The sequence below is a fragment of the Eptesicus fuscus genome, chromosome 25, assembly GCF_027574615.1.
Source record: "Eptesicus fuscus isolate TK198812 chromosome 25, DD_ASM_mEF_20220401, whole genome shotgun sequence".
Classification (NCBI taxonomy): Eukaryota; Metazoa; Chordata; class Mammalia; order Chiroptera; family Vespertilionidae; genus Eptesicus; species Eptesicus fuscus.
The window spans coordinates 1,188,252-1,203,494 of record NC_072497.1 but is presented as its reverse complement, the minus strand read 5'-3'; the positions used below and the strand labels follow the sequence as shown (position 1 = coordinate 1,203,494).

The window sequence follows — 15,243 nt, the reverse complement described above, 5'->3', positions numbered from 1 at the left end:
TTTGCTTGGGAGCCCAGCGGAGGGCTGCCCCGCCCTCGGTCCCGGGGACAGGTCACAGGGATGAGTAAGAGGAAGGTGAGTCTTCGGCCCCAGGCGGCTTCCTGACGGGCGTGGCCGTGACCCAAAGCCCTTTTCCGTGTCACTGGCCCGCATTGCAGTGGGTGCGTCAGCTGCCACTTCCCGGGGCCCTGTCTTGGGTCCGCCCCGGTGCCCGGGGGTGCTGAGTTTTTCCTCCGGGTGCCCTCCCCCAGCCGGCACTCCTTGGCCACTTGGAGGTGACGGAGACGGCAGCCGGACACGCGGGACACAGTGGGATGGTTAGGACAAAGGGAGGTCCATGACTTAGTGTCGGGCCATTGGTCAACCTCCCATTAAAAGACTTCACAGCCTGGCCGGTGTGGCTCAGTGGATAGAGCGCCGGCCTGCGAACTGAAAGGTCCCAGGTTTGATTCCGGTCAAGGGCACATGCCCAGGTTGTGGGCTCGATCCCCAGTGGGGGACTTGCAGGAAGCAGCCGATCCGTGATTCGCTTTCATCATGGATGTTCCTTTCTCTCTCTCCCTCTTCCTTCCTCTCTGACGTCAATAAAAATATATAAAAAAAATTTTTTTCACAAGTTAGAAAACTGCCTTTTGTTAGGCTGTGCTCCGATTTTTATTTTTTATTTATTTATTTATTCATTTATTTTATATATTTTATTTATATTTTACAGAGTGGAAGGGAGAGGAATAGAGAGTTAGAAACATCGATGAGAGAGAAACATCGATCAGCTGCCTCCTGCACACTCCCTACTGGGGATGTGCCTGCAACCAAGGTACATGCCCTTGACCGGAATCGAACCTGGGACCCTTTAGTCCACAGGCCGACACTCTATCCACTGAGTCAAACCGGTTAGGGCTGTGCTCCGATTTTTAAAAAGATAATTTTTGTTGATTTCAGCGAGCAAGGGAGAGAGAGAGAGAGAGAAACATCCATGATGAGGGAGAATCATGGATCTGCTGCGTCCTGCACGCCCCACACTGGGGATCGAGCCCCCAACCCGGGCACGTGCCATGACCGGGAATCAAACCGAGACCTCCCGGATCCTAGGTCGATGCTCAAGCACCGAGCCACGCCGGCCGGACGAGGTCAGCAAATTTGATTGCGACACGGGAGCTCTGTACCTCGCTCTAGACCTTCCCACTCCTCCTCCTCATCCCTCCACACAGTCTCTACCCCTTGGGGTTTGCATTGCCTCTGCTGGGACATGGTAGATGGATCCCCGTTTCCTCTGGAGAAAACAGGCTTAAATGCAGCAAGTCTCTGGTCCAAGGTCATGGGGTTGGTGGGCGGGTCACATGGACGCCCAGGCCCACGCTGGTCCTCAGGGCCAGAGCCTCCTCTCACGCTTCCTCCTGGTCAGATGGACCGCCTGACCCTCTGCTTCCTCCCCCACCCCTGGCAGGAGTCGGAGCTGCCAGTCAAGGTCAGCTGGGTGAGCCTGGTCTCCCCACCCACAGGGCGGGTCGTAAGCAGCCCGTGAATGTCCCGTGTCTTCCCCGTGGCATCGGCCCAACTTAAAACCAGTCGGTTGCCACTGTTTTGAATCTGGAAACTTCTACCACAGGGCGAGAACTGCCGACAGGGGAGGACTGTTGTGTATCATCCTGTATGGAAATAAAACCCTTGCTTTATTATTATTATTTTAAAATCTATTTTTATTGATTTCCAAGAGGAAGGGAGAGGGAGAGAGAAACATCCATGATGAGAGAGAATCACGGATCGGCTGCCTCCTGCACGCCCCCTCACTGGGGATCGAGCCCACAACCCAGGCCTGTGCCCTGAGCGGGAAACGAACCGTGACCTCCTGGTTCATAGGTCAAGGCTCAGCCACTGAGTCACGCCAGCCGGGCAAACAAACCCTTTTCTTTTTTTAAAAAATATATTTTATTGATTTTTTACAGAGAGGAAGGGAGAGGGATAGAGAGTTAGAAACATCGATGAGAGAGAAACATCGATCAGCTGCCTCCTGCACACCCCCTACCGGGGATGTGCCCGCAACTAAGGTACATGCCCTTGACCGGAATCGAACCTGGGACCCTTGAGGCCACAGGCCGACACTCTATCCACTGAGCCAGCCCGGTTAGGGCCAAACCCTTTCTTGATAAGCAGTAGCAGCCCGTGTGGCTCTGTCTGCTGCTGAAGCAGAGCAACCCCCATCTTGTATAAAAACTGCTGTTTGAAACTCTCTGCTATTGTTAGATAGTCCCTAGTCCTATAAACTCTGTCACTTTAAGACAGACTCTTATTCTATAAAATGACTTTATTTTTAGTTCAAATAATAGAAAAAGATAAACTTAACTATCTGACCTTGCAAGCTAGCCATCCAAAGTAATAGACTAATACTGATAACAATTCCCATATTCTTATGCCACGTACTAACTCATTATGTATTCAAGGTTACAACTGTCTGTAACAATAACTCACACAGAGCCCTTTGTAATATCTGCGAACAAAGAGGCTCAAAAAGTATAAATATAAGAAACTTCCTGCCCTAACTGGTTTGGCTCAGTGGATTGAGCGTTGGCCTGCAGAATCAAGGGTCCCGGGTTCAATTCCGGTCAAGGGCATGTACCTTGGTTGCGGTTGTCCCTGTTTTTTTCCAAAAGGGAGAAACCTGACTCTCATTACCCACAATATACACTGAGTGGCCAGATTATTATGATCTCTGAAGGCATAATAATCTGGCCACTCAGTATGTGCGTGTGTGTGTGTATAAATATTTTAGAGGCCTGGTGCATGAATTCGTTCATGGGTGGGGTCCGGCCAAGGGGAGGGGACATGGGCGGTTGGCCCGCCTGCCTGCTAGTCGAACTGGTCAAGGGGACAATTTGCATATTAGTCTTCTATTCTATAGGATCTACACTGAGTGGCCAGATTATTATGTGTTTAGAGATCATCATCATCTGGCCACTCGTGTATGTATGTACTGTTCAATTGTGGAATATAGATAAAGTAGTTTGACAGCCGCTAATATACAGCCCTCTGGAAAACAGACGTACAAACTACAGGCAATACACGGTGTCCCCAAGGAAGTGTATGCACACTTTAACAGCTGGTGACTCCGTTTCCGCTCCTTTTCAGGTTTAACTGACTTGAAATAATGGGTGAAGCCAGACAGCTTTGAACAAAGAAAACATAGCCACTGGACTTTTTTATGGGGATCCATAAAAGATAAAGTTTACGGCCCGGCCGGCGTGGCCCAGGGGTTAAGCGTCGACCTATGAACGCTCGATTCCCCGTCAAGGGCACATGCCCAGGTTGCAGGCTCCATCCCCAGTGGGGGCCGTGCAGGAGGCAGCCGATCCGTGATTCTCTCTCATCATTGATGCTTCTCTCTCTCTCCCCTCTCCTTCCTCTCTGAAATCAACAAAAATATATGTTAAAGTTTACGGTACAAAACAGGCAACAGTTGACAAATGGAGGGTGCACAAACACCGAAGGAAGTGATTCTTGATGTCTGCGATCCCGCTGCTTTGTGTTAAGAGCGGTTCCTGGGCCAGAACGGTCTCCAATTTGAAAACAGGCACTGACAGACAAATTATTAATTTCTGTAGATGCTTTTAAATTTTAAAAGTGAACTCTATGTTAATAAATGCTGACTTTATCACCATTCAAAGTGTGTGTACATTTTTTGGGGGGATACCCTGTCTATACTAATAAAAAGGTAATATGCTAATAGATTGGACATCTTCTGTACATCCTTCCGGACGTCCTTCTGGACAAAGCCACGGTTGCAGGGGCCAAGGCAGAGACGGTTAGGGGCGATCAGGCCAGCAGGGGAGAGTAGTTAGGGGGATCAGGCTGGCAGTGGAGGGCAGTTAGGGGCGATCAGGCTTGCAGGGGAGCAGTTAGGGTCATCAGGCCGGCAGGGGAGAGCAGTTAGGGGCGATCAGGCTGGCAGGGGAGAGCAGTTAGGGGGATCAGGCCGGCAGGGGAGAGCAGTTAGGGGCAATCAGGCTGGCAGGGGAGCAGTTAGGGTCATCAGGCCGGCAGGGGAGAGCAGTTAGGGGGATCAGGCTGGCAGGCAGGGGACCCAGATTGGAGAGGGTGCAGGCTGAGCTGAGTGATCCCCCACTCCCCCAGCCATGCATGAATTTCGTGCACAGGGCCTCCAGTATTTGTATAAAGTTATTTTTGTCTTTAGCCTTATGGCATTTCGTCAAAATACTTAGTCCAAAGTTACGTAAGCTCTCCACCCATTTGGTTGTGGTTAATGTTAATCATTTGCAATCCAGTTTGGTTTGTCCCTGCTTGGGTTGCGTTTTGGCTCCCGCCCCTTGCCCCGCCCCTTGCCCCACCCCCCATACACCCCGGGTGTATGCACGTCTGTCTGTAAAACATTACCGTGGTCCTAGCAGAGCTATGCAGAACCAAGTAGCAGGCGAGAAATGTCACTTTCTCCTCCTCGCTGCTAGTCCATGCCTGTTCCCCATTCTTTCTACCCTTCTCTCACCCATTCCCACGCAGGCGCCCAAACTCAGTCAGGTTCTGGTTTATACATGTACTGCATTTCCCCCCACAAATGAGTGGAAACATTTATATTTTCTTTTATGCCTTTTTATTTTATGGAGATATAATTCGCATGGAATTCACTCTTATCTTTTTAAAAAAATATATACACTGAGTGTCCAGATTATTATGATCTCTGAACGCATAATAATCTGGCCACTCAGTGTATAGAGGCCCGGTGCATGAATTTGTGCATGGGTGGGGTCTGGCCAGGGGGAGGAGACATGGGCGGTTGGCCAGCCTGCCTGCTGGTTGAACTCCTGGTCAAGGGGACAATTTGCATATTAGCCTTTTATTTTTTATTTTATAGTATATACACTGAGTGGCCAGATTATTATGCATTTAGAGATCATCATAATCTGGCCACTCGGTGTATTTCTTTATTGATTTCAGAGAGGAAGGGAGAGGGAGGGAGAGAGAAACATCCATGATGAGAGAGAATCCTGGATCAGCTGCCTCCTGCACACCCCCCACTGGGGATCAAGCCTGCAACCCAGGCATGTGCCCTTGACCCGGAATCAAACCCAGGACCCTTCAGTTCGCAGGTCAATGCTCTGTCCACTGAGCCAAATGGGTGAGGGCAGAACTCACCCTTTTAAAACGTAGTACATTCAGCATGGTACCACTGGCACCGCAGTTGAATTTTAGGACATGGTCATCATCCCCAAAAGAAATCCTGAACTTTAGTGCCCTTGGCCCCCAGCCCGCAGCAGCCACTCAGCTGCTTTGTGTCCATGGGTGTGCCCGTTCCGGACCTTTCCCATAAATGGGATCATAAAATACGTGGCCCTTGTTGTCTAGCTTCTCTCACTTAGCGTACGATCTTCAAGGTTCGTATTGCATTTTACTTGCAGGGGGATGAGGGGTTTTCAGTTTCTCCACATCCTCTGCAGCCCCTTTCTGTTGTTTTGTGTGTGTGTTTAAATTATAGCCATGCCAGTGGGTGTGGAGTGGTGTCTCTCTGTGGTATTGATTTGCATTTCCATAGTGACTAATAATGTTGAAATCTTCCCATGTGCTTCTCGGCCATTTGTGTATCTTATATGAAGAAACGTCTATGGAAGACCTCTGTCCATTTAAAACTGGATTATCTGTGTGTGTGTTTACTGCTGAGTTGTAAGAATTCTTTATATACTATTCTGGACATGAGCCCCTTATCAAATATACTAGAGGCCTAGTGCATGAAAGTTGTGCAGGGGGGGGGTGGGGGGAGTCCCCTCATTCCGGCCTGCACCCTCTCGCAGTCTGGGAGCCCTCAGGGGATGTCCAACGGGGAGCAGGCTGTCAGTCGGACATCTTAGCGCTGCAAAGGAGGCGGGAGAGGCTTCCGCCCCCGCCGCTGTGGCTGAGCAGCGCTTCCACTGTGGGAGCGCACTGATCACTCCTGCGTTGAGTGTCTGCCCCCTGGTGGTCAGTGCACGTCATAGTAACCGGTCGGTTGATTTGCATATTAGCCTTTTATTATATAGGATGACTTGCAAATATTTGCTCCCATCCTCTAGGTCAGTGGTCGGCAAACTGCGGCTCACGAGCCACATGCGGCTTGCGAGCCGTGGTTTGCCACTCTGTTGACTAATGAGTTTGCCCACCACTGACCTAGACTCTCAATTCCAATAATTACAGGCTGTTGTTGTTTCTTGTGATTAAGCCCCTATCCCAGTGGTCGGCAAACTCATTAGTCAATAGAGAGCAGCAAACCGTGGCTCGAGAGCCGCAGTTTGCCGACCACTGCTCTAGGTAATCTTTTCATTTTACTGATATGTATATATATATATTTAATCCTCACCTGAGTATATTGATTTCTACAAAGTGGAAGGGAGGAGGGAGGAGGAGAGAGAGAGAGAGACATATGGATTGGTTGCTTCCCAAACCCGCCCTACTGGAGCTGGGGAACCTGCATCCAAGGTACAGCCCTTGACCAGGAATCGAACCCGTGACCCTTCGGTCCTTGGGTAGGAGACCAAGCTCCTTTGCTCTAACCACTGAGCAAACTGGCCAGGGCAGATGCACGTTTTTAATTTTGATAAATTTTCTTTTGTTGCTTGCGTTTTTGTTGCTATAACTAAGTAACCACTGCCTAAGTCAAGGCGATGAAAAGGTATGCCTAGATTTTCTTCCATTACTTCTGTGTTAGTTCTTCTGCGGAGGCCTTTGATCGACTTTGAGTTGAAGGTATTTAAAAAGCCCACGCGTGCCCGTGACTGGAGATGATACACCAAATTTCCACACGGCTTCGGGTCTGTTTCTGTGCTTCTGTCTGTTCTACTGCCATGTGTGTGTCCGAGTTCATGACGGTAAGTTTCAATGTCTAGAAGGGCTGGTTCCCCCCTACGATTTTCAGTGTGTTCTTGGCTGTGTTTTGTGTTTTTTTAAATGTTTTTGTAGCCCTAACCGGTGTGGCTCAGTGGATAGAGCGTCGGCCTGCGGACTGAAGGGTCCCAGGGTTCGATTCCGGTCAAGGGCACGTACCTTGGTTGCGGGCACATCCCCAGTAGGGGGGTGTGCAGGAGGCAGTTGATCGATGTTTCTCTCATCGATGTTTCTAACTCTCTATCCCTCTCCCTTCCTCTCTGTAAAAAATCAATAAAATATATTTTTAAAAAATGTTGTCATTGATTTCAAAGGGAAGGGAGAGGGGGAGAGAGAAACATCAATGAGGAGAGAGAACCATGGATTGGCTGCCTCTTGCACGCCCCCTAGTGGGGATGGAGCCTGCAACAGGGGCATGTGCCCTGACCCTGAATCGAACCTTGACCTCCTGGGTCATAGGTCGATGTTCAACCACTGAGCCAGGCCGGCCAGGCCTCGCTATTCTTGATTGCTTGTTTTCCACACAAACTTTAGTGAAGTTGATGTATTTATTAACATAAAACGTAGTCCGTTTTCTCTAAACTTGCAATTATCTTAGAGTTTCATGTCCTTACCCGTGGGACCCTCCCCCTTCCCTGGGGTTCCAGAGCGGCGCCCCGAGAGGGCTGATCTGACCCACAGGAGTCCGTCTCCCACCTGGAGGTCCCCCGGAGGTGCCCGCACCTCCCGATCCAGGTAAAGGCCCCGCAGGGCGGAACGCCCGGTGCCTCCATGGTTTCCGCCGGCGCTCGGCTTCCATCGGAGGGGCGAACCCCCGCTCGCCACCCCACCGATGGTCACGGAGATCGTCAGGAGCCGGGGTGGCCCGCGCAGGTCAGCTCCGCGGGGCGGGGCGGGGCGGGGGCGGGGCGCTCGCGATCCGGAAGCCGCCAGACCCTCCCGGGCCTGCGGACCAGCTGCGCCAACCGGGCGAGAGGGCGGCCTGTACCCCCCACATGGCGGCGACCGCGGCTGTGAGCGGCGCCAAGCGGAGCCTGCGGGCCGAGCTGAAGCAGCGCCTGCGGGCCATCAGCGCCGAGGAGCGGCTGCGCCAGTCCCGCCTCCTGGCCCAGAAGGTGCGCGATCGCAGGGACGGCCACGGTGGCGGCCCAGGTGGACGTCCTCCTGGCCGCGCGGCGCGGGTTTGCGGATCTGCGCAGGCGCAGGCCTCCGGCGCGCGCATCCTCCCTCCTCTCCGCTCCCCGTGTGCGCGCGTCCCCCAGCGCGCATTCACCCCCGACGCGCACGCGCGCGCACGTTCCCCCGGCGCGCGCACGTTCCCTCCGCCGCACTTCCGCCAGCCCCGGCGTGCCTACGTCCCACGCACGACGTGCGTACGTCCCCTCCCTCTGGCACGCGCACGTCCTTGGGAGCGTGTCGGGGCGCTCGAAGGCGCGAGGTCCCCGAGGGAGGGCGGCTGTGAGGATGGCAGTGAGCGGGCGGAGTGGTGCCGCCCTGTGCCCGGGGCGGCGGGTGCGGAAGAGCTCGCCCCCGGGGGGCTGATGCCGGTGCTGAGGCGGGAGCAGGTGCGGACAGACACCCCTGGTGGGCGCGGGGCGGCCCTGCTGAGGTGCCTTCAGGCAGCCTTCGAGGTCGGGAACCCAGAGGAGGCGAGGGGATCCCTCTCGGTGACATGGCGGGAGAGTCGGGGCGACCGCAGAGGCGGAACGTGCACTCGGGGTGCCGGCGCCCGTGAGCCAAGGCCGCCCTGACTGAGCCTCGCTCGCGCGGGGCCTAGCGTGGGCCTGCCGGGCAGCGGGTGACCAGTGAATGAGAGGAAACATGGATTCCCCCGCTGCCCGCGAAGGTGGGAAGCGGATGGGGAGACAGGCGGGGAGAGAGCGGGGTTCCCTGTCTGGGGGTTCCAAACCCGCCATTGGTTCCTCTCACCGCCGCCTCGTGAGATACAGGGTGTCCCCCCAAAACGGACACACACTTTGAGTACTTATTAATTCCAGTGGTTTAAGTGTGAAAAGAAAGAAACAACAATGGAGCTGTCAGCTGTTCAAAGTCTGTATGCATTTTGGGGGGACACCCTGCATTCCGGGCTGTTGATGGGATGGGGTTTGGTTTGTCAGCCAGGAAGGCTCGTTCTAAAGGCATGGGGGGGACTGATTTTGGTGGCACACCAGAGAAAAAAACCCATGTCCCGTGAGTAGGTAAAGACTAAAAAAAAAAATATTTAGCTTTTTAAATATACTAGAGGCCCGGAGCACTTGGGGGGGGGGGGGGGGCCTGTGCCCTCTCGCAATCTGGGACCCCTTGGGGGGTGTCCACCTGCCGACTTAAACCTGCTTCCTGGGGGGATCAGGCCTAAGCTGGCAGTCAGACATCCCCCTGACAGCCCTGGAGCCCTCAGCGGGAGCAGGCCTAAGCCGTCAGGCGGAAACCCTTCGAGCTGCTGAGGAGGCGGGAGGGGCTCCCACCACCGCTGCGGAGCTCCCCGCTGTCAGCCCGGCTTGTGGCTGAGCGGAGCTCCCCTCGTGGGAGCCCAAGAACCACCAGGAGGCAGCTCCTGCGTTGAGTGTCTGTCCCTGGTAGTCAGTGCACGTCATAGCGACCGGTCGTTCCTGATTGTGCAGTATTAGGGTCGGTTTGCGTATTACCCTTTTATTATATAGGACTAGAGGTCCAGTGCATGAAATTCATGCACAGGTAGGGTCCCTAGGCCTGGCTAGCGATTAGGGCTGATCAGGTTCCCCTCCCCCCCCCCCCCCCCCCCGCCTCGCCACCTCCTCCTTCCCTCACTTCCTAAGCACCCCACCGCTGCTGGTTGCCTGCCATGTTCCGTGCCGCCCCCTGGTGGTCAGCGCGCATCATAGCGAGCAATGGAACTCCTGTTCTCCCAGTCAAACTCCTGAGGGGACACTTTGCATATTAGCCTTTTATATATATAGATAGAGGCCTGGTACATGGGTGGGGGCCAGCTGGTTTGCCCTGAAGTGTGTCCCGGATCAGGGTAGGGGTTCCCTTGGGGCATAGGGCGGCCTGGGCTAGGGGCCTGTGGTTGTTTGCAGGCCAGCCACACCCCCCGGCAACCCAAGTGGAGGCCCTAGGATCTGGGATTTATTTATCTTCTATAATTGAAACTTTGTAGCCTTGAGCAGACCCAAGCCTGCTTGCTCCGTGGCTGCTGCCATTTTTGTTGGGATTTATTTATCTTCTATAATTGGAACTTTGTAGCCTTGAGTGGAGTCCACGGCTGGCCAGGGTATGTGGGAAGCTTGGTTTCCTCCATTGCCAGGGAAACCCAAGCCTCCTGCTTGCTCCGTGACCACAGCCATCTTGGTTGGGTTAATTTGCATACTCACACCTGATTGGCTGGTGGGCGTGGCTTGTGTGTATAGCAGAGTGATGGTTATTTTGCATATTACTTTTTTATTAGAAGGCTATTTTTATTGATCTCAGAGAGAGATAGAAACATCAGTGATGAGAGAGAATCATGGATCGGCTGCCTCCTGCACGCCCCCCACAGGGGATCAAGCCACCAACCCGGGCATGTGCCCTGACTGGGAATCAACTGTGACCTCCTGGTTCATAGGTCAATGCTCAACCACTGAGCCACGCCGGCCAGGCCCCACAGTGACTTTCTTTCTTTCTTTATTTATTTATTTATTTTTAGAGAGGAAGGGAGAAGGAAAGAGAGAGAGAGAAACATCAATGATGAGAGAGAATCATTGATTGGCTGCCTCCTGCATGTCCCCTACTGGGGGTCAAGCCCACAAACTGGGCATGTGCCCTTGACCAGAATCGAACCTGGGACCCTTCGGTCCGCAGGTTGATGCTCTATCCACTGAGCCAAACCAGCTAGGACTCCACAGTGACTTTATAATGAGTTTTCATACTTACAAAAATAGGTGAGTCAGAGAGGTGTAAAGGGATCAGACAAGTAAGTGATGGGGTTAAAACCAAAATTTAGGGTTCAGGACCCCACTGTAGCACCCTGCTGTTTTTTGTTTTTTTGTTTTTGGTTAGTTAAAGAAGTTGAAGAAGCCCTAACTGCTGTGGCTCAGTGGATAGAGCATCAGCCTGCGGACTGAGGGGTCCCGGGTTCGATTCCGGTCAAGGGCATGTACCTTGGTTGCGGGCACATCCCCAGTAGGGGGTGTGCAAGAGGCAGCTGATCGATGTTTCTCTCTCATCGATGTTTCTAACTCTCTCTCCCTCTCTCTTCCTTTCTGTAAAAAAATCAATAAAATATATTTAAAAAAAAAGAAGTTGAAGAAGACGGGGGTGGGGGAGGAAATGTTGACACTGTTCAGGGGAGTCACTGATTTTTGAAAGCGTAATCTTGGCAAATACCACGGCCCTCGTTTCCCACGCAGGTGATGGCCCACAGTCAGTATCAGAAGGCCCAGAGGGTCTCCATCTTCCTGAGCATGCACGATGAGATCGAGACCGACGAGATCATCAAGGACATTTTCCGCCGCGGCAAGACCTGCTTTATCCCCCGGTACCAGTTCCAGAGCAGCCACATGGACATGGTACGGCTAGCGTCGCCCGAGGAGATTGCTTCGCTTCCCAAAACATCCTGGAATATCCATCAGCCCGACGAGGACGAGGCTCGGGAGGAGGCCTTGTCCACAGGTGAGCACGCGGTACCAGGATGGACATCCTAGGTGCTGGGAGACTGTGATGAGTTCTTTTCTTTTAATTTTACTTATGTTCAATTTCTCTTGAACTCTAAGTATTCCTTTTTTTAAAATATATATATGTATTTTAATATATTTTATTGATATTTTACAAAGAGGAAGGGAGAGGGAGAGAGAGTTGGAAACATCGACGAGAGAGAAACATCAATCAGCTGCCTCCTGCACACCCCCCACTGGGGATGTGCCCTGCAACCAAGGTACATGCCCTTGACCGGAATCGAACCTGGGACCCTTGAGTCCGCAGGCCGACGCTCTATCCACTGAGCCACACCGGTTAGGGCTGTGATGAGTTCTTAGACCTCTGATCTGCGTGTGATGTTTGGGTCATTGGGGGTCACTTTCCGCTGGAGGGACCAATTTGTGTTTTACTTGTATTCCAAGACACCCACATTACCGGGTGTACTGGTTAATAACGCGGATTTTGTAATCAAAGAAAACGCGATCATTTCAAGAGAAACATCAAAAGTGCTTTCTTCAAAGTAATGTCCATCGAGAGCTACACATTCCCCCCATCTTTCAGGTAATTGGTGGATACCGTCCCAGTAGAACTTTTCTTGTTTTGAGGCAGACCATTCAGAGACCCCATTGTCCACTTCTTCGTACGTTTTGAAGTGCTGCTCAGAAAGTGCGTGTGCCATCGATCAGAACAAGTGGTCATCTGAAGGAGCAAGGTCTGGTGAATACGGTGGGTGGGTTCATACTTCCCAGGCAAGATCTGTTAACATGTGTTTACCTGGTTTTGAAGTGTGTGATGGTGCGTCATCATGAAGCAACATTACTTTGCTGTGTCTTCTGGCCGGTGCTGGTTGTTTCACGATCAAAGTGCAGTTCAAATTGATTATTTGTTGTTTGTATTTTTTTTTTTAAATATATTTTATTGATTTTTTCAGATGAGAGAGAAACATCGATCAGCTGCATCCTGCACACCCCCTACTGGGGATGTGCCCGCAACTAAGGTACATGCCCTTGACCGGAATCGAACCCGGGACCCTTAGTCCGCAGGCCGACGCTCTTCCACTGAGCCAAACCGGTTTCGGCAGTAGCGATCAGTATTAACGGTTTCACCTGATTTTAGAAGCTCATAATACACCACACCTTCCTGATCCCATCAAACGCAGAGCATTGTCTTCTTTCCGAAGTGATTTGGCCTTGCCGTAGATGTTGATGGTTGACCTGGATCAACCCATGATTTTGTGCATTTAGGATTCTCAAAATAAATCCACTTTTCATTGCCAGTCACAATTCGATGCAAAAAAGACTTTCTTTCTTGCCGTTGAAGCAACATTTTACTGATGACTTTTCGGTTTTCCATTTGACTTTCGTTCAGTTGATGTGGCACCCATTTTCCTTCCTTTAAAATCTTTCCCATTGCTTGTAAACGATCGGAAATTGTTTGCTGAGCAACGTTCAATCTTTCTGCAAGTTGTTTTTTAGTTTGACACGCATCTTCATCCAATAATGCTTGTAATTGTTGGTCTTCAAACTTTTTCGGTTGACCTGGACGTTCTTTGTCTTTCACATTGAAATCATCACTTTTAAAGCATTTAAACCAGCGTTCACAAGTATCTTGAGATGGAGCATGTTCACCATAAGCTTCCCAAAGCTTTCAGTAGCACTTTTCTTCAAAAAGAGTAATGAATTAAAACTTCCCGCAAATGCTCTTTTTTGGCACTAAATTCGACATTTTTAAGCATAAAAATATCTATGATGTTAACACCTTCAGCAAATTTGACATAGGAAGTTTTGAAGCTTCTGTCAATACAACAAAATAGCATCCATATCAAATCGCATATATATCAACACATGTGTAACTCCATCTATTGAAAAACATCCGCATTATTAACCGGTACACCTGGTACCTGACTTGGGATGCTCTCTGTAAGCAGCTATAATAATAAGGTAGGAAGGTATTAAGACTCTTGCCCTAACTTTATAGGTTGAATTACACATTTTTCCTGAATAATTTTTTGTTGTTGTTAATCCTTACCCAAGGATATATTTTTTTCCCATTGATTTTTAGAGTAGACGGGAGGGGCAGAGACAGAGAGGGAAATATCAATGTGAGAGAGACACATCGATTGGTTTTCTCCCACACGAGCCCTGACCAGGGCTGGGGAGGGAGCCGGCACCGAGGTACATGTCCTTGACTGGAATCGAACCCGGGACCCTCAGTCCGGGGGCCAGTGCTCTCTCCACTGAGCCCCACCGGCTAGGGCTCCCTGAATAATTTCATTATTTCCCGTGGTTTCAATTCTGGTCTGTATAGTAATGATCACATTATCATTCATGCTAACAAGCTTTTAGGTCTCCCATTCAGACCTCTCCGTTCCCTTCTGGACATGTCTACCTGGATGCTCTGTGGGCGTCTCAGATACAGCATGTTCCAAACTGAGTCATATCCCCTCAGCTCCTACTCATGCGTCTCAGTGTGTGGTAGCACCGCCACCCTGCCGGCCGGGCCAGAAACCTGGAGATCGCCGCCGACTCCTGCCAAGTCCTGATGATTCTATCTCCCGATGATTGACGGAACCTGTCCCCTCCTGCCCACCCCCTGCTGCTACTGCAGTCAGCCGCCAGCTCCTCCTGTGTGGCTGTGGCAGCAGCCTCCCCAGGCTCCTTCCTTCCCAGGTCTCGCCTGCTCTCCGTCCTCTCCATCCATTATCTGCACCGTGATGGAGACCAGATTTCTAAAGCGCACACCTGCCCCGCGCTCCCCCTTGGAAGCCTCTCAGTGACTTCCTGCCGGCCTTCGGTGGAAGGAAACACGCCTTCACCAGGCTTTTCCTGGTTGGGTCCTGTTTTTTTTCTACTTTTACATCTTTCTGCTCCCCCACTTCCAGCCACTCCGAACGTCTCCCAGTGTCCCGCCCCCGCTTTGCCTTCTCTGCCGCTGGGCCTTTACACGTGCTGTTCCCTGGCCAGCAGCCGCTCGGGAGATTTAATTACTAAGCAGTCGCAGAGCTGAGAGCAGGCACAGCTAAGAGGACCGCTGTGTGATACAGCGCCTCACACCTGCCAGAGGTGTGTATTGGGGCTAAGACTGAAGTGCTTGCAAAGAACCCCAGCACAGCTTTATGCAGCCTTCTCCCCAGTTCTATCCCCCTTCCACGGTGACACCGTAACCTACAAAATCCATCCTCTGTCAGGGTGGCTCACAGAAGTGCGGGCTACCGTCTTTGCTACCAGAACTTATGCTATCCAGTCTTGTATTTGCCAGATGTTCAGGCACCAAAAGGGCCACTCAATCTACCTCTGTCCTGCACCTGCAGACCAGATGCACGCCACCAAAACACAGCTCTTCCATGTTCCCAAGAATCAAGGTTGCAGGCATTTTAAGAGAATGAGGTGGGCATCCTAGAATAAAAGGCTAATATGCAAATTGACCAGACAGCGGAACGACCAGTCGCTATGACGCGCACTGACCACCAGGGGGCAGACGCTCAATGCAGGAGCTTCCCCCTGGTGGTCAGTGCAATGTCCTACTCCCGCAGGCCTAAGCCGTCAATCGGACATCCCCCTAGGACTCCTGGACTGTGAGAGGGCACAGGCTGGGCTGAGGGACCCCCGGCCCTGAGTGCACGTATTTTGTGCACTGGGCCTCTAGTCCTGTATAATAAAAGGGTAATATGCAAATTGACCCTAAAGGCTGGACAATCAGAACGACGGCTGGCCCAGTCATTATGAGGCGCAC

At 51.7% G+C, this 15,243-nt stretch overlaps 1 protein-coding gene across 5 annotated transcripts in view; it reads left to right on the top strand.

Annotated features, from left to right (window-relative positions):
• The window catches only part of MTHFS (methenyltetrahydrofolate synthetase), a 59,057-nt gene that overhangs the window by 20,539 nt on the left and 23,275 nt on the right, over positions 1 to 15,243 (top strand). For 2 of the 5 annotated variants that reach the window (XM_028138540.2, XM_054713426.1), the window contains exons 1-2: positions 7,777 to 7,976; positions 11,226 to 11,487. In XM_028138540.2, coding sequence (XP_027994341.1) covers positions 7,857 to 7,976; positions 11,226 to 11,487 — 382 coding nt within the window. In that variant the 5' untranslated portion in view covers positions 7,777 to 7,856. Of the gene's footprint in view, positions 1 to 22; positions 76 to 7,776; positions 7,977 to 8,251; positions 8,427 to 11,225; positions 11,488 to 15,243 lie in introns of those variants that run through there. The other 3 variants (XM_054713428.1, XM_054713427.1, XM_054713429.1) reach the window with 3 other exon arrangements.